General features: G+C 62.0%; 3 protein-coding genes across 6 annotated transcripts; all 3 read left to right on the top strand.

The window, feature by feature from the left end:
• The first annotated feature begins 152 nt into the window (after window positions 1-152).
• Window positions 153-5,211, top strand: ZNF628 (zinc finger protein 628). The gene is made up of 2 exons (XM_062592987.1): window positions 153-228; window positions 963-5,211. Exon 2 carries the CDS (start codon window positions 973-975, stop codon window positions 4,303-4,305), a length of 3,333 nt encoding a protein of 1,110 aa, XP_062448971.1. The 5' UTR covers window positions 153-228; window positions 963-972; the 3' UTR covers window positions 4,306-5,211.
• Window positions 5,212-5,261: 50 nt separating this feature from the next.
• Window positions 5,262-7,228, top strand: NAT14 (N-acetyltransferase 14 (putative)). Of its 4 annotated transcripts, none has more exons than XM_062593041.1 (3): window positions 5,262-5,339; window positions 6,020-6,197; window positions 6,663-7,228. In XM_062593041.1, exons 2-3 carry the CDS (start codon window positions 6,120-6,122, stop codon window positions 7,188-7,190), a joined length of 606 nt encoding a protein of 201 aa, XP_062449025.1. In that variant the 5' UTR covers window positions 5,262-5,339; window positions 6,020-6,119; the 3' UTR covers window positions 7,191-7,228. The 4 variants fall into 4 exon arrangements, with proteins under 4 accessions (XP_062449025.1, XP_062449024.1, XP_062449023.1 ...); XM_062593040.1 differs by having other exon boundaries at window positions 5,292-5,339; window positions 6,017-6,197; XM_062593039.1 differs by lacking the exon at window positions 5,262-5,339 and adding an exon at window positions 5,762-5,849 and having other exon boundaries at window positions 6,017-6,197.
• A 1,118-nt stretch (window positions 7,229-8,346) lies between these two features.
• On the top strand, window positions 8,347-23,194 carry LOC134149736 (soluble scavenger receptor cysteine-rich domain-containing protein SSC5D-like). Its single transcript, XM_062592941.1, has 15 exons — window positions 8,347-8,454; window positions 10,044-10,070; window positions 11,034-11,348; window positions 11,455-11,568; window positions 11,680-11,994; window positions 12,653-12,967; window positions 13,492-13,665; window positions 13,774-14,088; window positions 14,524-16,320; window positions 17,290-19,032; window positions 19,297-19,634; window positions 21,639-21,668; window positions 22,059-22,458; window positions 22,537-22,862; window positions 22,940-23,194. The coding sequence occupies exons 1-15, from the start codon at window positions 8,430-8,432 to the stop codon at window positions 22,946-22,948; spliced, it is 6,243 nt and encodes a 2,080-aa protein (XP_062448925.1). The 5' UTR covers window positions 8,347-8,429; the 3' UTR covers window positions 22,949-23,194.
• The last annotated feature ends 3,043 nt before the right edge of the window (window positions 23,195-26,237 follow it).

Below are 26,237 nucleotides of genomic sequence, written 5' to 3'. Positions count from 1 at the left end.
ATGGTGGCTGCGCGGACTCCAACTCCCAGGCGGCGCCGCGCGCCGGGCGGCAGCCAATGGGCGCGCGCGGGTGGGCGGGGCGGGGCGGGGCGAGGCGCGGCCGTTGGCGTGCGCGCCGCCGGGGGTGGGTGTCTGCCGGCGGGGGCCGCCGGGAGGCCGCAGCGGCCCCTCCCCCGCCACGGGAAGGCCCGGGGCGCCGGCGGCCGCGGGGGGCCCGTCCCCGCCCAGGTGAGGGCGCGCTGGGCCGCGGCGGGGCGGACTTTGGGGTGGGGGAGGCGAGGGGGGCTTTGGGAGCCGCCGCCACCTTAAAGGCGCAGGCGCCTGCGCAGGATGCCGAAGGGGGCGGGGTGCCTTAAAGGGCACGCGGCCGCCGTGCCCCGGGAGTTTCTTGTCCGCCGACGCGGCAGGCGGTTCGTGGGGGTGGGCAGGGGGGCGGGGGAGAGGCGCGGGGACCTGCGCTGACCCGCGACGGGGCAGCCGCCAGCTGCCGGCCCCGCCCACCCTTGTGGCCCCGCCCACCGCCGTGGCCTGCCTCAGCCCCGCGCCTGGCCCCGCCCACCGGCCAGGCCGGCTTCTGCCCCGCCTCCCTCCCGGCGCTTGGCCCCGCCTACAACCTCTGGCCACGCCCACCCGTAGCCCCCACGTTGACCCAGGGTCGGTGCCAGGCTGGGATCCAGGGTCAGTCCACATAGCGGAGACCTTCCCTCAGTCCCGATTTCCTTAGGGTGAGCCCCTGTGGCCAGCCGCTGCCCTGGTACCCAACCTCCCTGTCATGAGGCCGTGTGGTCAGGTCCTGCCCTCAGCCTGGGGTCACTCCCGACCCCAACATCGCCAGGGCCAGACTCTGCCCTTGAGCTCAGCCCTGTGCAGAGCCCCCAGGCCAGCGTCTGATCTCGGTGTGGGGCCGCGGTCATCTCTGCGGTGCCTGGAGACACGTGCCCCGCTTGGCACTGTCCCCACAGGGCCCTCGCCATGGTGGGAGCCCAGCAGCTGGAGCTGGCCGAGATGCAGCCTGGCCCGGCAGCGGCAGCGAGCAGCAGCGAGCACCAGTACGAGTGTCTGGAGTGCGGCAAGGTCTTCAAATGGTCATCGCGCCTTATCCACCACCAGCGCACGCACACAGGTGAGCGGCCCTACAAGTGCTCTGAATGCCCCAAGGCCTTCAAAGGCTCTTCGGCCCTGCTCTACCACCAACGCAGCCACACGGGTGAGCGGCCCTACAAGTGCTCCGAGTGCGGCAAGGCCTTCAAGCGCTCCTCACTGCTGCAGATCCACCAGAGCGTCCACACAGGGCTGCGGGCTTTCAAGTGCGCACTCTGTGGCATGGCCTTTAAGTGGTCCTCACACTACCAGTACCACGTGCGCCAGCACACGGGCGAGCGGCCCTACAAGTGCACGGCCTGCGACAAGGCCTTCAAGAACTCCTCCAGTCTCCGCCGCCACCGCCACATCCACACAGGTGAGCGGCCCTACGTCTGCACGGCCTGTGGCAAGGCTTTCACTCAGTCCACCAACCTGCGGCAGCACCAGCGCATCCACACTGGAGAGCGGCCCTATGCCTGTGCCCAATGTGGCAAGACCTTCACCCACTCCTCCAACCTGCTCCTTCACCAGCGCACCCACGCTGGCTCCCGGGCGCACAAATGCCCTGCTTGTGCCAAGGCATTCGTCTCGGATGTCTACCTGCAGAAACACCTGCAGACCCATGCTGCTCGCCCACCCAGCAATCCCTTGGCCCCACCGCCACTCTTTCTGGCGCCTGCCGAGACTGTGGAGACTGTGGAGATGCTCTGGAAGTGTGGTGACTGCGAGCTGACCTTCAAGAGTGAGGAGCTGTTGCTTGGCCACCAACAGAGCCATTTGGAGGTAGGGATGCCCGGGCCAGGCCCTGGTGGTGGTGAGGCACCGACGGCCACGCACAACTGCCCCACATGCGGCAAAGTCTTCAAAAATGGCTCTGGGCTGGCACGGCATCAGCATAGCCACACTAGCGAGCGACCCTTCAAGTGCTCGGTGTGTGAGAAGACCTTTGTGCAGCTGGCCAGCCTGCTGGGCCACCAGCGCAGCCACCCCGCTGAGCAGCAGCTCATCCAGGCTGAGGCCGAGGTGACGTGTTCCCAAACAGCACCTGAGCCAGCCCCGGCCCTGGCCCCAGCCCCAGCTGAGCGCCCTTACCAGTGCACAGAGTGCGGCAAGGCCTTTAAGGGCTCCTCGGGGCTGCGCTACCACATGCGGGACCACACAGGCGAGCGGCCCTACAAGTGCTCCGAGTGCGGCAAGGCTTTCAAGCGCTCCTCACTGCTCTCCATCCACCAGCGGGTTCACACGGGGCTGCGAGCTTTCAAGTGTGCTGAGTGTGGCCTCACCTTCAAGTGGTCCTCGCACTACCAGTACCACCTGCGGCTGCACACGGGTGAGCGCCCCTATGCCTGCCCAGACTGCCCCAAGGCCTTCAAAAACACCTCCTGCCTCCGTCGGCACCGGCAGCTGCACACGGGTGAGCGCCCCTATGCCTGCCTGGTGTGCGGCAAGGCCTTCACCCAGACCTCCAACCTGCGGCAGCACCAGCGCACCCATACCGGCGAGCGCCCCTATGCCTGCGCCCAGTGCGGCAAGACCTTCACCCACTCCTCCAACCTCCAGCTCCACCAGCGCACTCACTCCAGCGCCCGGCCCTTCCAGTGCCCCATCTGCTCCAAGGCCTTTGTCATGGCTTCCTACCTGCAGCGTCACCTCCGCACCCACGCCGTTGGCCCCAAGCCACCTGCTGCCCCCAAGGCACCACCCACACGGGACGGGCCCCCAGTGCTCAGCCTGGAGGTGGGCAGCCCTCCTGCTGCCCCCAACGCCCAGACCTTCCTGCTGGTGCAGACAGCGCAGGGCTTGCAGCTCATACCCAGCATCCCCCACCCACCACAGAAGCTCATCCTCCTCCCCGCGCCGCAACCCAAGGCCACGGGCCCTGCCTTCAACCTGCTGCCCACTCCACCTGGCAAAGCTGCCCCACGCCAGCAGGAGAAGAGTCCAAAAGTGGTGGCACCCACCAACCCACCACCAGTGGCTGGACAGAGCATCCTGCTGGTGCCCAGCACAGGACAAGCCCTGCCCAGCATGCAGATCCAGGCGTTGGCAGGTGCACAGCGGGCGCCAGGCCTAGCACCCGGAGCCAGCGTCATTGTGCTGCAAAATGTCCCCGAGCAGCCCCCGTCAGAGGTGAGCACTCTGCGGGTACAGGCTCTGCCGCCACCACCACCAGAGGTGGCCAGTGTCCAGCTGCAAGCCCTGCCGCAGCCCACAGAGGTGACCAGTGTCCAGCTCCAGGCCACTGAAGTGACAAATGTGCAGCTTCAAGCTGCCAAAGTGACAAACGTCCAGCTGCAAGCCCTGCCGCAGCCCTCCGAGGTGACCAACATCCAGCTGCAAGCCCTGCCGCAGCCCTCCGAAGTGACCAGTGTCCAGCTTCAGGCCGCGGAGGTGGCCAATGTGCAGCTCCAGGCCACCGAGGTGACAAATGTCCAGCTGCAAGACCTGCCACAGTCCTCCGAGGTGCCCAACATCCAGCTCCAAGCCCTGCCTCATCCTCCAGAGATGACAAATGTCCAGCTCCAAACCTTGCCGCAGCCCTCAGAGGTGACCAATGTCCAGCTCCGAGCCTTGCCACAGCCACCGGAGGTGACCAGTGTGCAGCTCCAGACACCTGAGGTGACGAATGTCCAGCTCCAAACCCCTGAGGGCACCCGAGTGCAGCTCCAACCTGTGCCCCAACCCTCTGAGCCTGTGACAGGGCCAAGCCTGCCAGGTGGCCCCGAGCTACAGAGTGCCACAGGGCTTCCTGAAGGACAGGATGTGATCGTGGTGCAGAGCAGTCAGGGTGAGGAGCTGCTGGGGCCGGAGCCGGAGGTGGGCGGCTTGGCCGGGGTGCAGGATGTGCACCTGGAGATGCTGCAGACAGCTGAGGGGCTGCAGAACGTGCTGGTGCTGCGCAGTGCCGATGGTGAGCAGACGCGGCTCTGCGTGCAGGAGGTAGAAAACCTGCCGGAGCTGCCACCAGACGAGGCCCAGGGTGGGCAGAAACTCTTCATCATCCGCGGTGAGCCCACCTTGCAAGTGCTGGAGAACGTGCCAGGGACTGGCGGCCAGCTCTCCGTGCAGGCGCGGGGAACGCCTGCCAGCACTGGGGCAACGCCAGGGCCCACCGGTGGCCCCACTGTGGTGCAGCTTCTGCCCGGCCCCCCAGCCCCGGACCTGCCCACCATCCAGATTGTACAGACAGTGCCCAGCGTCCAGCTGGTTCACACCTTCTGAGTGGGGTCCGACCCCGGGGCAGGACGCCGGGGTCCTCTCCACAGCCAACCCTGGGCTCTGGGGTGCGGGAGCCACATGGGGCTCAGCACCAGGACTCCTACGTCCCTTTGCTGCTGGGGTGCAGGAGCTGTAATGAGCTCAGCACCAGGACTCTTGGGTCCACTCAGCGCTAGAGTGCAGGATCCATGGGCGGCTCAGCACCGGCCAGAATATGGGAGTCACTGGAGCTTAGCACAGGGCTTCTGGGTCCTTTGGGTGCTGGAGTGTGAGAGCCATGATGAGCTCAGCCCCAGGACTCAGCTCCAGGAGTAGGTGCTCCAAGTGGAACCGAGCATCAGGACTCCTGGGTCCTCCTTTCCATTGGGGGTGTGTGACGCAGGGAGGTCTGGCCTCCAGGATACCTGGGTCCTCTTGCAAAGGCTCTGTGATCCCTGGAGGGTCCTGGCTGCAGGACACCTGGGTCTCCCCTGCACTGGGCTCCCCCTTCCCTAGGAGTTCCTGGCTGCAGGATGCCCGGTCCCCCCTGCACTGGGAGGTCTGGGCTGCAGGATGCCGGGTCCCCCCTGCAGTGGGGTCCCCCTGCGCTGGGAGGTCCTGGCTGTAGGATGCTCGGGTCCCTCCTGCCCTGGGGTATGCCCTGGGAGGTCCTGGCTGCAGGACACCTGGGTCCCCCCCCCCCGCAATGGAGTCTCCCTGCACTGGGAGGTCCCGGCTGCAGGATGCCTGGGTCCCCCCGCAGTGAGGCAAAGACCTGTGTGGGGAGGGCTGTGTCCCCCCTGCACGGGGGCCGGGACCCGCGGGCGGGGCGGGGGGCTCGGCCCAGGACGCTTGGGGCTCCCGGAGATCTGGGTCCTCCCGGAGACCTGGGTTCTCCCGGCGCGGCTCAATAAACGCTGCTGTCCCGGCCGGCGTCTCCTCTTTCAGTGTGCGCACGCGCAGGCGGGGGCGGGGAGCACGCCCCGGCAACCGTCGCTAGGGGCGGGGCTGGGGGGCGGCGCCTGCGCAATGCGGCGCGGCCCGGCCGCGGCTCGGCGGTGAGAGGCGCGGCGCGACCTGGGCGGGTCCATCGGCGGGAGTGCGGGGGGGGGAGGGAGGAGGGGGGAGAGCGCAGCCGCCCCACGTGCCGGGGGCGGAGGGGGGGAAGCGGGCCGTGCCATCGGGCGGTGCGGGGCGGGGGGGGGGGAGAGTTGGGGGCAGCAGGCCGCACCACGGGGCGGGACGGCGCGGGGGAGCCGGTTGCGCCACCGGGGGCGGGGGGGGGGAACGTCGGAGAGGGGGGGTGCTGGGCTGAGGGGGGCACTGCGTGCGGGGGGTGCTGGGGGGAGGAGGAGGAGGCATAGGGGGGCAGTGGGGTGGGGGACACTGAGTGGCACGGGGTGGCCCTGAAATCAGCCTTTTGGGGGGGGACCTAGAGTCAAGCTGGGGGGCACTGGGTTCATTCCGGGGGGGGGGGGAGGGAACACTGGGGGCCTTGGGTGTCCCTGAGGTCAGGATAGGGGACACTGGAGTGGCCCTGAGATCAGACTGAGCAGCAAGGAGTTCAGGTGAGGGGCACTGAATGGGGTGGGGGGCCTGGATCAGACTAGGGGGGCCTGAGGTCTGCGTGGGGGACACTGGGGAAGGTCACAGGGGCCAGGGTGCGGAACACTGGGTGACCCTGAGGTCAAACTTGGGGACAGTATGGGGAGGGGGATCACTGCTTCCGTCACAGCAGGACGACCCGGGGGAGCAGGGAAGGGGGTGTCACCCCCTAACCCCCCTGCCGCCACCCTCCCCCGTGGCGTGGTGCCCTGGCAGCCCGGTGCGCCTCCGCCATGCCGGCGTCCGCCGCCCCGCTAACCATCCGCCCAATGCGGCCTGACGAAGCCCCTGCCGTCCTGCAGCTCCTCCAGGTGCGCCCTGCTCCGGGGCACCCCAGGGTGCCCACAAACGCTTTCCACCCTGTGCTCCGTACAGTGCTTGCAGCTGCCCCACAGGTCCGTCCCCCCCCCCCACCACCACGGGTGCTCCCGTGGGTGCCTTGCAATTGCTCTGCTGTGTGCACCGGGGTCTGCCTTGAAACTACACTCATGATGCGCTCTGAGGTACCTTGCAGCTGCCCCCACCCACATGTGCACCCTGGGATGCCTGCAACTGCCCCGATGATGCACCCTGGGGTGCACTGCAACCCCAATATGTGCACCCATTGGTGCCTTGCAACTCTCTGGACATGTGTACCCTAGGATGCCTGCAGCTGTCTCATGGGTGCCTTGCAGTTGCTCCAACGTGTGTGCCCCGGGATGTGCCCTGGTGATGCGCTCTTGGGTGCCCTTGCAACCCCTCACCGACACCCCTGTTTCCTGTTGCATTTTCCCTAGGATGCCTTCCAGGATGCCGAGACCCGCCTGATCCTGCACGTGCTGACACGACCCCCGGCCCTGCTGCTGCTGGCAGTGGCCAGCAGTGCCCTGCGCCTGCTGTTGGGCTCACTGCCTGCTGCCCTGCTGCTGCCGCTGGTGCTCAGCGGGGCCATGCTCAAGGCGGCCGCTTGGCGCGGGCCCCACCGGCGCCCCCTGCCTGCCGCGGGGCTCTGGGTGGCCGTGGCTCCCGGCGAGGCGGCGGTACGTGGCTGCGCTGCCCTGGAGCCCCGGGTCGGTGAGGAGGAGGCCGAGCTCTCCCGCTTGGCTGTGGGACGCCGGCACCGGCGCACTGGCGTTGCCCGCCACCTCCTCGCCTTCCTCGAGGGCCAAGCCCGGGCACAGGGCTACGAGCGCTTGGTGCTGCGGGTGCCCGCTGGCTCCCCAGCCGCCCAAGGACTGCTGGAGGGGGCTGGGTACCGCCGACGCAGCGGCCCCCGCGCCTGGCTGGGCTGCGCCATGCTGCACGAGTTCAGCAAGGAGCTCTAGCACCCAGGGGTGCCAATAAACCTCCCCACTGGCACCCATCTGCCTCGGCTCCTGCTCCTCCTTGTGTTGCCCAGGGGTGGCGGACAGGGTGGGGAGGCTGTGGGACGGCAAGGGGGGGGGGGCCCAGGCAGTGCTGAGGATAGCCCCAAGGTCCCTCTCAGTTTGACCCAATGACTCCCCCAGGATGGCCCTGTGGTGCCCAGTATGGTCTCATTGGTCCCCTCTGATACGGACCTATGATGCCTAATATGGCCCCCATTAATGGCCCCAGTGTGGCCCCAGTATAGGCCAATGTCTGACCTGTAGGTACTGCTGACTCCCGGGGAACAGCTCCACTTCCCCCCCTCCCCAGTATGCTCTTATGACCCCAGTACTGCCCCACTGCTTCCCCCAGTATCACCCTATGACATCCCCCAGTATGGCCCACTACTGCCCCAGTACATCTCACTGTCCCACCAGTTTGTCCCTGCTGTGCAAAGGTGGTATCTCTGCAGGCGCTGCTGTGCAGTGGCTGTGTGTGATGGCTGTGCAGGCACGCGCATGTGTGCATGTGCGGCTGTGCCTGTTCCTCTGCGTGTGTGTGTGTGTGCATATATGCATACAGCAACAGGACATGTGACTGCACTGTAGTGGGGTGGGGGGGGGGGTGTGCACGGGTGGCCGTGCGCGTGCATTGGTGCACGTGCCGCTGTGCAAGGGTGGGGTGTGCAGACCTGTGGGGCTGTGCAGCAAAAGCGTGTGTGCACGTGCAGCTGTGCAAGGGCAGGGCTGGTGCATCTGGGCACGTGGCTGCGCAGCAGCAGGGCATGCGCCTGCTGCTCCTGAGGACAGCAAGGCGCGGGGGCGCGTGCGTGCCGCTGCACGTGTGTCCCTGGGGTGTCGGGCTGTGCGTGGCGCCCAGCTCTTCCAGCCTTAACTCTTGCCTGCCCATGCCGTGGCCAAGCTGGGGCCAGAGGGAAGATGCTGCGCTCGGGGGGTCCCCGGTTTTGAGGGCACCTGGGGCTCCATGCACCCCCTCCCAGATCAGGCTGCATCCCATCCTGCAGCCAGCCCAGCCCCATGCCTGGGAGGGGGTGAGTGGTGCCGTGTCCCCACACTCCCTAGGAACGACTGAGCCGGACGCACTGAGTCATCCTTGGCCCGGCTGCTGGGCCGGCTGTGCGGTCCCATCCGCCCTCCCGTTCCTGCAGCACCGGCGCCCGGCGCCCCTCGCCCCTCGCCTGGCACCCACTGTCCACCATGCCCGTGACCCTGCTGCTCCTCGGTGAGTGCCAGCCCTGGGCATGGGCAGAGGGCAAGGCTGGATCCTGCTCTGCCGGCGTGGATGGCTCTGCCAGCGCTGCACAGGCAATGCACAGGCGCCGCATGGACACGAGCGCAGTACAGGCATTGTGTGTGTTGGCGGGGGGGCTGGGTGCTACGTTGGACACTGGATGGGCACAGCACAGCTGCTGCAAGGGTACTGCAAGGGCATGGCGTGGGTACGGCAGGGTGGGGCTGAGCCTTGCACTGGGCGCTGCACAGACGCTGCATGTGCATGGCACAGTCCGGGTGCAGCGCTGGGTGCAGCATGAGTACTGCAGGGTGCTGAGCACTTCACTGGGCACGGGCACTTTGTAGGCAATGGCACGGGGCTGCACTGGGCACTGCAGAGACACTGTGCAGCACGGATGTCCACGCAGGCACTGTTTTAGCATGGTGAGAGGAGTGCTGAGAAGGGTGCTGGGCACTGCAGGGGTACTGCATGGGCACGACATGGGTATGGGGGGGGGAGTGAGCACTGCATGAGTGTTGACTAAACACTGCATGGCATGCATAGGCATGACACGGGGGGCTGGGCATGCAGTGAGCACCACACAGACTGCATAGGGCAGAGCATCAGGTAGATCAGGGAAAGGGGAAGGGCACTGTACTAGGCACTGCAGGTGGGCTGAGCACTGGAAGTGACCTGGGCACTGCATGGGCACTAGAGGAGCAGTGCCCTGGGCTCTGTAGGGGCACTGGAGAGATGTTGGGCACCTCACGCAGCACTGCAAGTAGCCTAAGCACTGCAACAGGCACTGCCAGGGGGCTGGGTATTGTGCTGGGCACTGCAAAGGGGAGAAATACTGTGCTGGGCACTGCAGGTGCACTGCAGTGGGGGTGATCACTGCACTGGGTGCTGCAGGGCACTTCAGATGGACTGGGAATTGCATGGGCACTGCAGTGGGGAACAGCACTAGGGAGTGGCACAAACTCTCTAAGGATGTGGGGCAGTAGCAAGTGCTGCGGGAGGGCACTGCGGGCATGCAGAAGGCATTGGACGTTGCAGGGGACACCAGGGAACGCAAAGGGCACTGCAAAGGGGCACTGCACTGCCTCAGGCCCCTGAACACTGCAGTAGGGGCTGGGGCATGGAGAAGGGCATAGGGCACCATGGGCTTTCAGGGCACTGGGAAGGTACTGGGAGGGGTTACTGGACACCACAAGCTGTGTTGGGGACTGGGAAAGGCACTGAGCCCTGTGAAGAGCAATTGGTGCTGGGCAGGATGGGGGCACTGGACAGGGCACAGGGCAGTGCAGGCTGTGCAGGGCACTGGGCACTGGGAATGGCTCAGTGGGCCGTGCTGGGTGCTGGGAAATGCACAGGGCATACTGGGCAGGGCAAGGGGCACTGGGAAAGCCACTGGGCTCTGTGGGCCACACTGGGCATTCGGAAGGGCCTTGGCACCAGCCACAGGGTGCTGTGGGCCATGCTGCTCAGTGCTGCAGTGGAGACACGCAGACACCCAGCATCTCCTGGCTCTGGGAGCCTGGGGGCAGGTACCTGAGTGCCTGGGCCCCCTCTGCTCATCCTCTCTGTTCCGCCTGCAGTGTGGCTCCTGGGACTCCACGGTGCAGGTACTCCTGTGGGCTGAGGGGGCGGCTCACTGGCATCTTGAGGGTGCCAGCCCATTAGGGCCCTTGGGGAGCCTGGGGTGGGGGGCAGCATGGGCTGAGGGACCCTGTGTGCCTGGGAGGGATATGGGCGTAGTGGGGGCCCAGCAAGTGGGATGGAGGTCTTAGGCTCTGCAGGTCCCAGTTAGTCCCAGTATGGGGGTGATCCCAGCATCTTCAGGAGCTCCCAGTGGGTCCCAGTGTGTTCAGGAATTCCCAATAGATTTCAGCCCTTCCCAGTGCAAGCAAAGGATCCCAGTGGGTCCCAGCATGTGCAAGGAATCCCAACAGGTCCAAATGGGTTCCAGGGTGCACAGAGACTCCCAATGGATCCCAGTGGGTCCCGGTGTGTGCAGAGACTCCCAGTGCATGTCAGCAGGTCCCAGCGTGTGCAAGGGATCCCAGGAGGGCCCAGAGTGTGCAAAGGATCCCAGTGGGTCCTAGCAGGTTCTAGTGGCCCCCAGGGTGTACAGGGGATCTCAACAGGTCCCAGTGGATCCGAGAACATACAGAGTTCCCAGTGAGACCCCACACATCCCAATGTGTGCAAAGGCTCTCAGTGGATCCCAGAGCGTGCAGAGGTCACAGCAGATCCCAGCAGGTCCTCTGAAGTTCCAGTGTGCGCAGAGGTCCCTAGAGCATGTAGGGTTCCCAGCAGGTCCCAATGCGTCCCTGTGGGTTCCAGCGGGTCTCAGTGGGCCCCAGTGCATACAATGGTCCCTGTCAGCGGTCAGTCCGAGTGGGTCCCAATGTCTGCAGAGATTCCAGCAGGTCCCCTGAAGTCCCAGTGTGTACAGGGGTCTCCAGAGCAGGTAGGGTTCCCAGCAGGTCCCAATGTGCGCAACGGTCTCAGTGCATCCCAGTGGGTCCCAGTGTGTGCAGTTGTCCCAGCAGGCCCCAATGTCTAAGCGCTGTGCCATTCCCCAGGACCATTCACGGTGCGGCTGGCCGGGGGCCCCAGCCAGTGTGCAGGGCGCGTGGAGGTGTGGCACGAGGGCCGCTGGGGGACCGTGTGCGATGACGACTGGGAGCTGCCAGATGCAGCTGTGGTGTGTCGGGAGCTAGGCTGTGGCACAGCCCTCTCAGCCCCATCGGGTGCCTGGTTCGGGGAGGGCTCAGGCCCCATCTGGCTCAATGGGCTGCGGTGCCGGGGCACTGAAGAGCGTCTTGAGCTGTGCCGGCACCGTGGCTGGCGCAAGCACGTCTGCGCCCATGAGGAAGATGCCAGCGCCGTGTGCTCAGGTTAGCAGCAATGGGAGGGCACCCGGCATCCCCCTCTCCTGCTACTGGCTCCAGCCAGGGGGTCACAAGCTGAGGAGCCCCCCAGACTCACCACCTCTCCCCACAGCTCATCCCTTCTGGCCCCTCAGCACTGCAGAGCCCTCCTTGCCCTCCGTGCCATGGCATGGCCACGCGCCCACTGCTGGCATCCCTGCTCCAGGCTTCATCACTCTGCCTCCTGGTGAGTTGGGCACTGAGGTGCCGTCAGGATGCCTTCCGGCCTCCTGGGATTTTGTGCGCCCTTGGTGCTGGGGTGGGAGCCACCGGTGGTGACATGCAGGGCACTTTGCAGGTGGCATGGCGGTGCAACTGGCCGGGGGCCCCAGCCGGTGTGCAGGGCGCGTGGAGGTGTGGCACGAGGGGCGCTGGGGCACCGTGTGCGATGATGACTGGGGGCTGCCGGATGGGGCTGTGGTGTGCCGGGAGCTGGGCTGTGGCACGGCGCTGGAGGCCCCTCGTGGTGCCCACTTTGGTCCCGGCACTGGGCCCATCTGGCTGGACGACATGGGTTGCAGCGGGGAGGAGACAGCGCTGGAACAGTGCCAGGCACGGCCCTGGGGCCAGAATAACTGCAATCATGAGGAGGATGCCAGTGTGGTGTGCACAGGTATGAATGGTGCAGGAACACCCTTCCCAGGAATGGTGTGCATGGGTACAGCATGCAGAAGTATAGCCTGCACAGGTATAGTGTTTGTGCACAAGTAGAGCATGCACTGGGGCAGCACACATGGGTATGGCCTACACACATACAGCATGTGCAAGTACAACATGCACGAGTACAGTATGCACAGGTACAGTGTGTGGGGGGGGGTCCAGTGTGCACAGGTGTGACAAGTGCAGGGTATGGGGTGTGCATGACACTGGTAGGGTGTGCACAGATGCAGTATACCCAAGTACAGTATGTGCAGGCATAGTGCGTGCTGTGATGGTTTGCACAGGAATGGTGTGCACAGGTACAGCATGCACAGGCATGGCAAGTTCAGGATATGAGGGGGGGGGGTGCGGGTACAGTATGCATTGGTCTGGTGTGCACAAGTACCCTCTGCCATACACCCCAGCACCTGCACTGTCCCTTGCACCCCCCGCCACCCATCCCGCTTGCACAACCCCACCATGCATCCCTCTGCCTTGTGCCTCCTGCCACCTTCCCCTTTGCACCCATGCGTGTCCCTCTTCCCAAATAACCCCCTTCACCTCCCTGGACACATATCCTCTGAACACTCAAATGCACATACCCCTGGGGCTGACCACAGCCTCTCTCCCAGGCGGCCCCATGGTGCGGCTGATGGGTGCTGAGGGCCGCTGTGCTGGCCGGCTGGAGGTCTTCCACAAGGGCCTCTGGGGCACTGTGTGCGACGACATGTGGGGGCTGCCAGATGCAGCCGTGGTGTGCCGGGAGCTGGGCTGTGGGGAACCACTCTCAGCACCTGGAGCGGCCTTTTTTGGTGAGGGCTCTGGTCCCATCTGGCTGGACAACGTGCGGTGCCAAGGGAACGAGTCGGCCTTGCTGCAGTGCCCGGCTGCCCCATGGGGCATCACGGACTGCCAGCACCGTGAGGACGCAGCAGTGGTCTGCACAGGTACCCACTCCAGAGAGGCAGAGCATGGGGTGGGAGAGGGTTGGGAACCATGTGAGTATGCGTGCATGCACACACAGACCCCTTGCAGGGCACAATGCCTGTGCAGTGTGTGCACCTCCTTGCACATTCGCAGTCTGTGTGCAGTGCATGCAGGGCTTATGCAGCAGCTTGTGCAAATGGCAGTGCCCATGCAGTGTCTATGCAGTGGGTGCATAGGTCATATACCTGTAGTGAGCCTGGTGCAAGTGCATGGGCTAATTTATGGCTATTTTGCAGACAGTGTGAGAGTGCAGGTGAAAGGGTGCAGTGCTGCTGTATTGCAAGCAGCAGGATTAGTGTGCAGTGTGTGGGCAGTGCAGAGGGACACCAGGCCTGTGCAATGTGTGTACAGGCAGAGTGCAGGGTGTATGTACAGGGCACAGGGTGAGACGCATGCATGGGCAGGGTGCAGTGTGTTCAGTGTGCACGCAGTGCACATGCAGCTTGTGCAGGTTAGGGTTCACCCTGGTCTGTTATGCACACAGATGAGCTGAGGTCCCTGGACATACAGCCTGCAGAGCCCACTCCCCACCAGCCACCAATCATGCCACCACGGAGCCCACCCTCGGCTGTGCCGCGCAAGAAGACACAGGCCCGCATCCCTGGCTCTTCCAAGACAGCCACGGCCAGCAAGCCCGTGGCAGGAACAGCCCGGAAGGGTATGTGGACTGGGCTGGAGGTCCCTGTGTGGTGCCCATTGGCCCATTCAAGGCAGCTGGAGGGTGATACAACCCCATGCCCAGTGCATGATGCATGTTGTTTTGCAGGGCCAGCCCAACTCCGTCTGGCTGGGGGCTCCGGGCGATGTGCGGGGCGCGTGGAAGTGCTGCATGCCGGGCGCTGGGGGACCGTGTGTGATGACGGCTGGAGCCTGGCAGCCGCAACAGTCGTCTGTCGGGAGCTGGGATGCGGGGCAGCCCTGGAGAGCCCCGGCAGGGCCCGGTATGGCCCAGGCACCGGTCCCATCTGGCTGGACGAGGTTAACTGCACGGGGGCAGAGCCTACACTGCGGCGGTGCCTGGCAGAGCCCTGGGGCAGACACAACTGCAACCACCATGAGGATGCAGCTGTGGTGTGTGAAGGTGGGATTGCCCCAGGCCAGGGCAGTAAGCATAGCCCAGGGACCCTCTCTCTGCTGTTACAGCAGGGACCCCAGCAGAGATTCATGGGGGGCTAGAGCAGACTTTGGGGGGACTCCCCACTTCCCACAGTCCCTGTCCCCTAGCGATGCCCCTGCCCTAGCCTCTGGCCCCAGATGTCCCTCAGTTCTCCATCTCCAAAGGCTGAGAGTCCCTGCACAGAGATGGGTTGCAAGGGGCCCTGAGAGGCTGAGAGTGGGGCTGCTGAGGATGCAGAAAAGCAGGGACTCCATAGGCTGAAGGAACCCTGGTAGGAGCATCACCCTTGGGGCAGACATGGGGCCAGTGTGAGGCCTACCAGTGCAGGTGATCTGGATGGAGAAGTCCCAGGGCTATGCAGCCCAGGGCAAGGGCTGAGCTGCCCTCTTTCTGCTGCAGGACAAAGGGACCTGCCGTCAGCGCTGCGGACCCTGCCACCAACCAGAAGCACCCTGAGCACCCAGCATCCTGCAAGACAGAGTCCAGTCAGCACCACCTTGCACACCCAGCAGCCAACAGGACGGGATGCAAGTGGTACCACTCTGAGCACCCAGCACCCTGCAGGACAGGATCAAATTGGCACCATCCAGGGAAAAGGTAGGCGGGATCCAGTCAGTATCATCAGGATCACACGACTCAAAGCAGAACAGGATCCAGCTGGTATCATCCAAAGCACCAAGCCCAAGTCAGGACGGGATCCAGGTGGCACCTCCAGGTCCAAAGCAGGATGGGATCCAGCTAGCACCAACAGGTCCAAAGCAGGAAGGGATCCAGCTGGTGCCACCAGGTCCAAAGCAGGATGGGTTCCAGCTGGCACCAGCAGGTCCAAAGCAGGATGGGTTCCAGCTGGCACCAACAGGTCCAAGGCAGGACAGGATCCAGTAGGCACCATCCGCATCAGCCGACCCAAAGCAGGGCGAGATTCATCTGGTATCCTAAGGATCACCCGGCCCAAAGCAGGGCAGAATGCAGCAGGTGCCATGAAGACCACCAGGAGCCCATCAGGACAGGGTTTGGGTTGGACCACCCAGCGCACCAAGCCCAGAACAGGACAGGATCCAGTTGGTACCACCAAGAGCACCTGGTGTCCATCAGGACAGGATCCTGTTGGTACCACCCAACCCCAAGCAGGACAGGATCTCACAGTTGCCATCCAAATCACCAAGCACCCATCAAGACAGGACCCCATTGGTGCTACGCAACCCAAAGCAGGCCAGGATCTGGTTGGTACCACAACAAACACCAGGCCCAGAGCTGGACAGGACTCAGCCCATACTGTGTTGCTCCCAGCAGGACTGGGTCCAGCTGAAACTGAGGGCATCCAGGCCCTCCTTGAATGGAATATAAACGCCACTATATGGAGTAAGCAGAACTTAGCAGAACTAGGTACAGATGATACCACACAGAGCATACATCCTTCAGTGGTACCAGCTCCAGACTCAGTAGTACTGAGTCCAGACGGTATCACGCAGAGCACACCTCCTGCAGTGGAGCTGGGTCCAGATGATAACACATGGAGCACACGTCCTTCAGTAGTGTTGGATTCAGACTCAGTAGTACTGGATCCAGACGATAGCATACAGAGCACAGGTCCTGCTGCAGAACCAGGTCCAGATGATACCACGTGGAGCACACATCCTGCAGTAAAACTGAGTCCAGACGATAACATGCAGAGCATACATTCTGCTGTAGAACAAGGTTCAGATGGTACCACATGGAGCACACATCCTGCAGTAGAACTGGGTCCAGATGACATCACATGGAGCACACATCCTGCAGCAGAGCTCCGTCCAGATGGTACCATGAAGCACACACTCCCTTCAGCAGAACTGGGTACAAATGATACCATACAGAGCATACATCCTTCAGCAGACCTGGGTCCATATGGTACCATACAGAGCACATATCCTGCAGCAAAACTGGGTCCAAATGGTACCACATGGAGCTCATATCCTTCAACAGAACTTGGTCCAGGGCGTACCATGCAGAGCACACATTTTGCAGCAGAACAGCATCCAGATGGTACCACATGGAGCATGCATTCTGCAGCAGACTTGGCTCCAGCTGGTACTACTTGGAGCAAACATCCTGCAGCAGAATTGGGTCCAGATGGTACCCCATGGAGCACATATCCTGCAACAGAAGTGGTTGGTACCATGCAGAGCACAAGTCCTACAGCAGAACTGAGTCCAGAAGGTACTAAATAGGGCTGCAAAATCTCAGAAGAAATCTTTAGGAAGAAGATGAATGAAGTGTGAGAGGGATGAGGGGTGGATAGAAGGACAGCAAGGAATATGCATAGATAGATAGAGAATGGACAGCAGGAGGATGTTTGAATGGAGAGCAAGGTGGAGGGAGGGATGAGTAGATGGATAAAAAGGAAAGATAGATGAAAGAATGGATGACTCAGCAAGAAAAATGATTAGATGAATGGCCAGATGGACAGCAAGAAAGAGAGAAGGAAAGATGAACAAAGAGATGGCCAAACAGACAGCAGAGGAGGGCTGGCTGGATGTACAGACAGCAAGGAGCAAAGATGGGTGGGTGGACAGAAGGACTGTGAGCAGGAAGGGATGGATGAAGGAACGAATGAACAAAGGAATAGCCAGGGGGCTGGAAAGACTGAGGAGGAGGGAAGGATGGAGGAATGGATGGACTGACAGCAAGGAGGAGGGGATGAGCAGACAGATGAATGGACAGGTAGATGGAGAACAAGAAGGAGGGGACAGAGGGAAAGAAAGAGACATGGAAGGATAGATGATGTGAAGCAAGAAGGAGAAAGGGATGTATGACTGACTACAAGGGGGCTGGATGATAGGCCAGTGTTGAGTGGAAGGTTTTTAAGAAGGATGAGTAAAGGAGGAGTAGATGATGGAGGGAGGGAGGGAGGTATGGACAGGAGGGGAAAGATGATGGAGGGAGGCCAGATGGGTGTCAGGGTGTGCTTGGCAGCTGGCAAGAGGCTGGGTGGATGTGCTGGCCCTGCTGTGCTGTAGGGCTTGGACACATGCAGCTTGATGCTCTCTTAAACTTTGGGAGCCTCCTGTGTCAGAGCCTGGGCAAGGATGGATGCTTTTCACTCAACAGCTGAGGCAGGGGGTTTGGTTGGGGCTGGAGGCCACAATGTGGGGGCCTCACGGACCAGTGTTTGTCTTCCCTCCTCAGATACTGGCCTGGATCCCGGCCCTGCTGGAGCCTCTCTTCACCCCACAGAGCCCCGTTCAGCCCACCTGCCTCAGCACCCAGCTTTGATGACGGAAGACCCTCTTGCCCTTGCAGTCCACCAGAATCCAGCTGCCAGCACCCCCTTCCTGCATCCCACAGGGATGTCCAGCACCCAGAGCCCCCCAGCACCCACCCAACCCCCCAGAGGGACCTCCAGCACTCAGAGCCGCCCAGTACCCATGCAGCACCCCACAGGGATCCCCAGCACCCAAAGACCCCAGGCATCCACCCATCTCCCCACCAGGATGCCCAGCACCCAGAGCCCCCTAGCAACCATGCAGCGCTCCACAGGGATCCCCAGCACCAAAAGACCCCAGGCATCTTCCCACTCCCCCACTGGGACCTCCAGCACCCACTCAGCATCCACACAGCACCCTATGGTGACCCCCAGCACCCAGACACAGCGTGACCCTCCCCAGCCAACCACAAGGACTCCTGGTCCTCAGAGCCCCCCAACCATTTCTCAGCACTTTACAGGGACCCTCAGCACCTCACAAGAACCCACAGCACCCATCCAACACCCCATAGGGACCCCCAACACACAGACAGAACTTATACTGTCCCAGAATCCGGGTGCAGAGCTCCATAGCATCTGGACACAGCCAGCCTCTACCCAGCACCCCACAGGGACCCCCAGCATCCAGGGGCACCCAGCACCCACAGAGACCTCCACAGCAGCAGTCAGCACCAAAAGAACCTCAGCACTCATGAATGCCCCTACAGCATCCCCTAGGACCCAGAGATCCCCAACACCCACCCAGATCCCCAGCCTACAGAGCACCCCAGCACCCATCCAGCACTCCACAGCATCCCCCAGCCCCCAGAGCCCCTCAACACCCACCCAGCACCCCATGGAGACCTCCAGCACCTGGACAGAACCTGCACCTAGTAAGCCTCCCGTGGAGACCCCCAGCCCTTATATACATGCTGCCACCTCCAGCCACCCCATGGAGACCTCCAGAATCCAGAGACCCACAGCATCCACCCAGCCCCCCATGAAAGACCCCCACACTCAAAGACCTCCAGCACCAATGCAGCACCACATGGAAACCCCCACCCTTTATAAACATACTCCCTCCAAGCACCCCACAGAGATCCCTAGCAGCCAGAGACCCCCAACATTCCCTCAGCCCTCTATAGAACCTCTCAGCATACAGAGCCCCCCAGCACCCACCCAGCACCCCATGGAGACCTCCAGTACCTGGACAGAACCTGCACCTAGTGAGCCTCCCGTGGAGACCCCCAGCCCTTACATACATGCTGCTACCTCCAGCCACCCCATGGAGACCTCCAGAATCCAGAGACCCCCAGCATCCACCCAGCCCCCCATGAAAGACCCCCACACTCAAAGACCTCCAGCACCCATGCAGCGCCACATGGAAACTCCCACCCTTTACAAACATACTCCCTCCAAGCACCCCACAGAGATTCCTAGTACCTATAGCCCCCCAACATCCCCTCAGCCCCCCATAGAGTCCCTAAGCACACAGAGTCCCCCAGCATCCACTCAGCACTCCATGGATATCCCCAGCTTTTCCACACAAGCTGCTCCCTCCAAGCACTCCATGGAGATTCCCAGCCCCCAGAGCCTGCCAGCACCCACCCAGTGCCCCACAGAGGCCTTCAGCACAGATCCTGAGAGCACCCCAACAGGCCCAATGGTGGCTGGGGCCATGCACACAGGTATGACTTGTGGGGGGGGGGAGCAGTGGCGAGGGGCTATCCTGTTTACAAACCTTTAACTCTGGGTCTACATTCAGCTAGGATGCTCAGGCTCTGGGGCAAAGCAGGGAAGGGTTCTGGGAGGCAGCTCGAAGGACCCAGGTGTTTTGGCCTGCAGGAGAGATGTTGGGCCCTACTCTGAGCCCCCTGTCCTGGATCTTGAGGGGGATGGAGGGTGGGTCTCTTTGGGATGTGCTTTAGGGGTTCTTGTTTCTTGCCCCACAGGTGTGGCTCTGCTGGCACAGGAGGTCACGTCACCAGCCCTCCCTGCAGTGGAGGTCCCAGAGGCAAGGCAAGCCAGGGCTCAGGCTGGGTCTGGGCGCTGCGTGTCCTGCATTACGCCTGAGCTGCGAGATCTGCTCCAGGAGGTGCGGGAGCTGCGTGGGGAACTGCGGGAGCTTGCCCATGCCCAGCAGCAGAGCAGCCAGCACCTAGAGGCCATTGCTGGCAGCCTGGCAGAGCTGGCAAGCTCAGTCCGCCACCTCCTGGGGGGCCTTTCCTTGTGGTCACGGGGCCGAGGTCCTCCACCATGCCGCCGGGAGCCCCCTCGGGCTCTTGGGTCATGATATCCAGGTGCCTCTTGGCAATGCCATGGGCAGGCCCTGGAGCATGAATCCACAGGCAGGGGACTCAGGCGGATTTTGGGTGACTCTGAGCACCCAGGGCCCTTGTAAAACCCTGGCTGCAAATCAAATAAAACAGGGCTGGTTCTCTGGAATGTCTCCAAGGCTGCAGCAAGTGAGGTTTCAGCTGCATAGGAGGGGAAGGGCTTTTCAGGGGAAATGCCCCTGACTACATCCACTCCCACACCAGCAGAAAACCACTGGAGTCCAGGGTGTCCTTTAGGATGGCACAAAGGTGAAGGGATCCTCCTCGGGTTTCCTGAGTGTTCCTAGACTGTGGCAGGATTTTGTGAAGCCATTGGGATGGTTTATCTCTCTGGCCTCTCTCCCACATCTGGGAGTCCCTAGGATTGACTCAAAGCCCTTTGTCTCTTTATCTGGGTGGATGGCTTCAGGCCTGATCTTTGCCTCTTATCTCATTAACATCTTCCTCTGTCTTGATGGCTGGAGTCTGCTTAGTTTTGTTTCCTCAGGCGCTTGCTTTAGTGTGGGATTGTACTATGCCTTGCTTGTTTTAGGCAGTCTTTTCAGCTGTCCTTGATTTCCTGATCTGACTGTCAGGAGAAGATGCCTGCTGGGACCTCAGTGCCCTCAGGGCAGCCCAAGGCTGAGTATGCTTTTTGCAATGCACAGTGGTCTCGAGTGCAGAGAGGTGTCAAGACCTGATGGGACAATGTGGCATGGAGATGGCACAGGAAACATCCCAGGGCACTGCTGCTTGTGGCCCCTTTGGTGCCTTGAGTCCTGTTCCCAGAGCTTGAGGGAACCCCTCTCTGCCCCCCTCTGCTCAGCTCCATGGCCACAGCCCCACTGGGCTGGCTGCCACCAGTATAAGGATCCCGTTCCTGAAGAGCGCCCTCCCCACGGGACTCTTCACGGATGTGTGGCGCCTGTTCGGCTTGCTCAGCAGTTCCACCTTCCTCCCTGGGTGCTTTCATTTCCTTCCTGGTGGCCCTGGTGCCTTAGCTTGCTCTAACCCCCTTCAGCTGCCCCCCCAGGCCTGATCCTTAAATTGGAGGGGATAGCAAACCAGGAGCTGAGTGATGCTGGGCAACAGGAGCTGGGTGATGCTTGCCCACAATTGGCATGCATGCCAGTGTCCTACTTGTATCCATGGGTCCCTGAGAACAGCCCAGGGTCTCCTGGCTGTCCTCAGGCTTGTGTCACTGGGCTGTTCTAGCCCTGCCTCTCACTGGGATGGAAGCTTTAAAAGGGTGGCCTGTGGGCACTTCCCCTCAGTCAGCGAGCGGCATGGGGTGGCTGGACAGCCTCGGGCTATGTCTGGGTGAGGGACCACAGGTCACTGGGGTGGGCAGGAGCTGGGGCAGGGCAAGACAGGGACAGGGAGAGCACAGAGCTGGGTGTGCACGTGGTGGGGTACAGAGGTGGGTTTGCAATTGATGGAATACAGAGGTAGATGTGCATATGGAGGGGTTGCAGAGGTGGATGTGCAAATTAGGGTATAGAGTTGGGTGTACCTTGTGGGGATACTAAAGTGGGTGTGCACACGGAGGGTACAGTTAGGTGTGCAAATTAGGGTTATAGAATTGAATGTGTGCATGGGGGGGTTGCAGAGGTATGTGGGCACATGGGGGCACAAAGCTGGGTATGCAGATGAGGAGATTACAGAACTTTGTGTGTGTATGCGTGTGTGTGTGTGTGTGTGTTTGTGTATGTGTATGCATGCATATGAGTTTGTCAAAGCTGCACAGAGTGTTTATGCATGAGGCTGTCACTGACAAGTGCAGGCTGTGGGGTATACAAGTAGGACTGTGTGGGGGTGCAGGGAGGTATCTGTGTGTGTGTTAGGGTGTTTGTGGGGTGTGTTGAGGTGCAGTGGGCTTAGTGGTGAGGTACTGGGTGTGCAGTGGGGTGCTAAAGTGTCAGTGGGGTGAGGTGCTGCTGTCTCAATCCCTCTCCCAGCTCTTCCCTCTCTCCCCTCAGCTCTGTGTTGCAGTGCTGTCGCTGGATCTGGTATGTAGAGGGTGCCCATGGATGTCCTCAGAGTGCCCCTTGGGTGTCCCTAGAGTCACTGGGTACAGGATGTGGCAGGCACTGAGAGATGCGCAAATGCAGCTTGGGGCCAAGTTGGGCAGGTTAGGGCCATTCTGGGCAAACTGGGGCTGAGCTGGGCAGCCTGCAGCTCAGCTGGGTGGGAGGGGGCCAAGCTGGACAGCCTGGGGCCATGCTGGGCAGCCTGGGGCCAAGCTGGCAGCCTGGGGCTATGCTAGGCAGCCTGGGGTTAAGCTGGGGCTGTGTGGGACAGATTGGATGTGCTGGGCAGACTGAGACTGCACTGAGCAGGCTGGGCATAGGGGGGCTGAGCTGGGAATGTGGGAGTGGCCAGAGTCTCTCAACGGGTAGGGATGTGTGCCAAGGCATGATGCAATGGGCCTATGGTTTGGACGCTTGAACATGGCCACCTACCTGTGTCTATTCTCCAATGCAGAGGCATCTGTCCGTCTGTCAGGTGGCCACTCACGCTGCAGTGGGCATGTGGAGGTCTACCACAGTGGCCACTGGGGCAGTGTGTGCAGCCACGGCTGGGACCAGGTGGCAGCCCATGTGCTGTGTCGACAGCTGGGCTGTGGGCGGCCGCGGCGGGTCCCTGTGCAATGCAGCAACTTTGCACCCAGCCAGGTGCCAGTGATACTGAGCAGGGTGGAGTGCATGGGGCAGGAGAAGGCCCTGGCGCAATGCATCCTCAAGCCAGGGCATGGGAAACCTTGCCCCCGAGATGAACTTGCAGGCGTTGAGTGCCACGGTAAGCATGCACAGGGGCCTTGTGGGAGGATCTTTCCAAGTGGGTTCATCATCTTGGCCTGATCACTGCTGTTCACAGAACCCTTCCAACTGAGGCTGGTTAGTGGCCCTGGGCGGTGTTCAGGACGCCTAGAAGTGTGGCACAACAGGACCTGGGGCACTGTGTGTGATGATGGCTGGACCACAGTTAACGCTCAGGTGGTGTGCTACGAGCTGGGCTGTGGTATGGCACAGCCGGTGCCGAAGCTGCCCGTGGACTGGCCCCGTTTTGCCCTGGGCAAGGGGCACATCTGGCTGGATGACGTCCGCTGCAAAGGTCATGAGAAGAGCCTGAGGGACTGCGCCCACCGTGTCTGGGGGTATCATGACTGCACTCACTCTGAGGATGTCAGTGTCGTCTGCCAGGTGTGTGCCCCTTCCCTAGAGTGGATGTGGACCCAAGACACCTGGATCAGGCCACACACATCCTCTCCTCCTTACAGGATGCTTGAGCACCATACCTCCACCACCAGGCCTATCCCGCTCCCAGCAGCAACAACATCCCTCCACCAGAGCATCCTTTCTGCAGCCTCTCCAGGTCAGCCCTCAGTCCCTTGCTCCAGAAATGACCCTGCATATGGTGGGCTTCCCCCCGAGGATGCCAGTGAAGGGAGCAGGGGCTCCTTGCAACATCTGCACTGCAGTGCCTGCTGGATACACTGCCCCCACTTCCCCTCCCTGCCCCTACCAAATCATTAAACATGGAGTACTCAGCATTGGTGTGCATGGCTCCCACATTCAGGGGATCTGGGTACCCAGCCCCACAGTGCAGGACAAGGCTGATTGTGCCATATTTCAGTGAGGGAAGGATGTGTCATGGCCATGGGGTTATGCTGCACCTCAGAGACCTGTGCAGTGCCGAGGCTGAGCTCCACCTAGGGCTATGCCATGCAGTGGCTATGCCATGTCCTGGGCTGTGCCACACTCCAGGTCTTGCCGTACCCAGGGCTGTGCTATGTCCTGGGCTATGCCATCCATGTCCTGGGTCATGCCATGCCCAGAGCTGTGGGCATGTCCTCAGCCATACCATGCCCAGGGAAGTGCCATGTCCTGGGCTGGACTGTGCAGGGTTCATGCCATGCTCCGGTATGGGCCAAAGAGGACCCATGCCATCCCATGCCCAGGGCTGTTGCATGCTGGGGCTCTGCTGTGCCCAGGTCTGTGCCATGCTGGGGCTGTGTCATGCCCAGGGATGTGCCATGCTCCAAATCCTGCCATTCCCAGGACTATGCCATGATGCTCCAGGGATATGCCATATTTTGGACTGGGGCATGCAGGGGGTATGCAATGCTTTAGGCTTTGCCTTGTCCAGGACTATGCCAGGCTGGTGCCGTGCCACTCCAGGGCTGTACTGGAGAAGGGCCATGCGATGCCCAGGGCTGTGCTGTGTCCTGGGATGTGCCATGCAGGGTCTGTGACATGGCCAGGGCTGTGTTGTGCCATGCCAGGTCCTGGAGCCAAGTGGTGCTGTACGGAGGCTGATGGTGGGTTTAGCACAGCCAAGCTAGGGGTGCAGGAGCAGGTGGGATGCCAGCTGACCCAGGCAGCCCAGGTGCAGAGCTAAGCCAAGGCCTGGCACTCAGCCCAGCTCCTCCTCCACGCTGCTCCCTGACCTCATTATGAAACAGCTTGTTAGCACTAATCCCTGCCAGGCCCTCAGGCTGCCACCTGTCCCCAGCTTCTGAGCCCAGGCCCTGGGGGATGGGGCTGCCGGGGGGGAGGGGGGCCTTGGCCAACAGCTCTGCCTTCCAGCTCCCTGCCCTCAGGGCATGGGTAGGGGCCAGGTCCCAACTAGGGAGCAGGCATGGGGTACTAGGTAGGGCCACAAGGGATAAGTGGGGCAGCAGGGCAGTGTGGAGGGCACTACAGGCCATGGAGGAAAGGTGGACTGGGAGAACAGGGCAGTGGCTTTTGGGATCCTGGGGGATGCATGGGCTGGGGGGGGACCAGGGCTGCAGAGGGTATGGGACACTGGTAGCCATCGGTGCAGAGGGTATGGGTGCAGGGAGCGTGGGTGCAAGGGGAGCCACTGTTGCAGAAGGGACAGAAGTGCACAAGTACTAGGGTACAGAAGACATGGGTACACAAGGGATTAGGACCATGGATGGGAGGGAAAAGCGTACAGGGCACTGGGGCCCATGGGTGCAGAGCATATGGGTGCAAAAGGAATGGGTGCAGGAGGGACTAGGGCTGAGGAAGTTAAGGGCATGGGACAGTGGGATCCATCAGCAGATGACAGGAGTCCAGGGAGCATGGAAGCAGAGAAGCAGGGCATGGGACACTGGTGCCCATGGATACAGAGGGCATGGGTGCAGAGGGCATGGGTGCAGGGCGGGGAGGGACCAAGGCTGCAGATGGGAAGAGCATGGGGTCCTGGAGGCCATGGGTACAGAGGAAGTAGGGTTCGGGGGCCATGTTCCATCCCTGATGACAAAAGGGATGGGGAAAAGGCTGGGGGCAGTAAGGAGGGTGCAGTGGGGAGACAGCATGCAGCAAGACAGCCCTGGCCCCTCTCTAGTGGGGGGCAGGACAGGGCAGTCTCATTTTTTTTCCTCTAGTGCAGGGAGTGGCGGCTGAGCTTAGCAGCACCATGTCACACAGGTCACCTGGCCCAGCTGCCCACAGGCTATTTCCAGTGCCCCCGCACCTGTTTGTACCTCCACCCCCAGCCACGGAGCTCCCTCCCACGCTTTGGGGACATTGGCCAGCAAAGGCCGCTGCCCTTCCCCAGGGGACAGACGCCTACATCTTCCACATTCAATTGGGGCCAGAGACATGCCCTCGGGGCTGGAGACAGAAGGGCTGCAGGCATGTTGGTGGCTGGACCCTCAGGACAGCCTGAAGCCCTGGAGGTGCAGGAGGGTGCAGTGCTTAGAGTAGGGCTCAATGCCTGCCTGGGGTGGGGGTGGGGATCTGGGGGATGTCTCCCTGGCTTGTGGCCCCTTGCTATCAATCTCTGATTGCAAGTAAACAAACTGAGAAGGGCAACATGAGGAAGTCTTTAGGACATGGCTGCGTGACCTTTCTCGGCTGCGTGACCTTTCTTGTCGGGCTGCAGGCCAAACGGGTTCCGCTAACGTGCTGTCAAGTATTAATTACCTTCCAGCAGGCTGGGGTCAGGCCAGCTCCGAGCAGCTGGGATGGGGCGAAAGAGCAGCTGGGGAGAGAGCAATGGGAGCAATAACAACCGCAGAGCTGGCACTGGGGAAGAGGGAGAGACACGGTCCTGGAAACAGTGGGGAGCAGTGGGCACAGCCCCAGGAGCTCAGAGAGAGGGAGGCATCTAACCTGGGAACTGAGGGAGAGGGAAGCCAGTGTCCCAGGAGCTAAGGGAGAGAGAGGGATGTGGCCTGGGAACTGGGGGGAAAGGGGCCAGCACAGCACTAGGGTGCAAGGAGAGGGATGAGCAGGATGCTTTGACCCACCATGTGCTCTGCTCCAGCTTAGTGCTGGGGAAATGACCACCCCTTACTGCATCCACATCATCACTGCATTCTCCCTCAGCAGGTTGTATGCTTCTGGCTGTGCTGGACTCCAGCAGAAGCCCGGCACAGGATATGACCCACTACCTCATGCTCTCCACCCCTCACCTCCTGCCCCGGTGACGAGCCAATGCATTTCAAAGTGGGACTGCTTTGTTAGCAGGACGATGCATGTGCCAGGAGAGCTTTGCCAGCCTTGTCCCAAAATAGACCCCAGGAAATCTCCCCCCAGAGAGGCCCAGATGTGAGTCAGAACATG

The sequence above is a fragment of the Rhea pennata genome, chromosome 21, assembly GCF_028389875.1.
Source record: "Rhea pennata isolate bPtePen1 chromosome 21, bPtePen1.pri, whole genome shotgun sequence".
NCBI lineage: Eukaryota > Metazoa > Chordata > Aves > Rheiformes > Rheidae > Rhea > Rhea pennata.
Note: the sequence above shows the minus strand (reverse complement) of the source record. Positions and strands in the feature narration are given on the sequence as shown.

Bases quoted from the DNA above. Each gene is read 5' to 3' on its own strand.
- ZNF628 (XM_062592987.1), top strand. From the start codon at position 973: ATGGTGGGAGCCCAGCAGCTGGAGCTGGCCGAGATGCAGCCTGGCCCG.
- NAT14 (XM_062593041.1), top strand. From the start codon at position 6,120: ATGCCGGCGTCCGCCGCCCCGCTAACCATCCGCCCAATGCGGCCTGAC. The intron at 6,198-6,662 runs GTGCGCCCTGCT...CATTTTCCCTAG, and splicing joins CCGTCCTGCAGCTCCTCCAG to GATGCCTTCCAGGATGCCGA.
- LOC134149736 (XM_062592941.1), top strand. From the start codon at position 8,430: ATGCCCGTGACCCTGCTGCTCCTCG. The intron at 11,569-11,679 runs GTGAGTTGGGCA...GGCACTTTGCAG, and splicing joins CTTCATCACTCTGCCTCCTG to GTGGCATGGCGGTGCAACTG. The intron at 22,459-22,536 runs GTAAGCATGCAC...TGCTGTTCACAG, and splicing joins TGCAGGCGTTGAGTGCCACG to AACCCTTCCAACTGAGGCTG.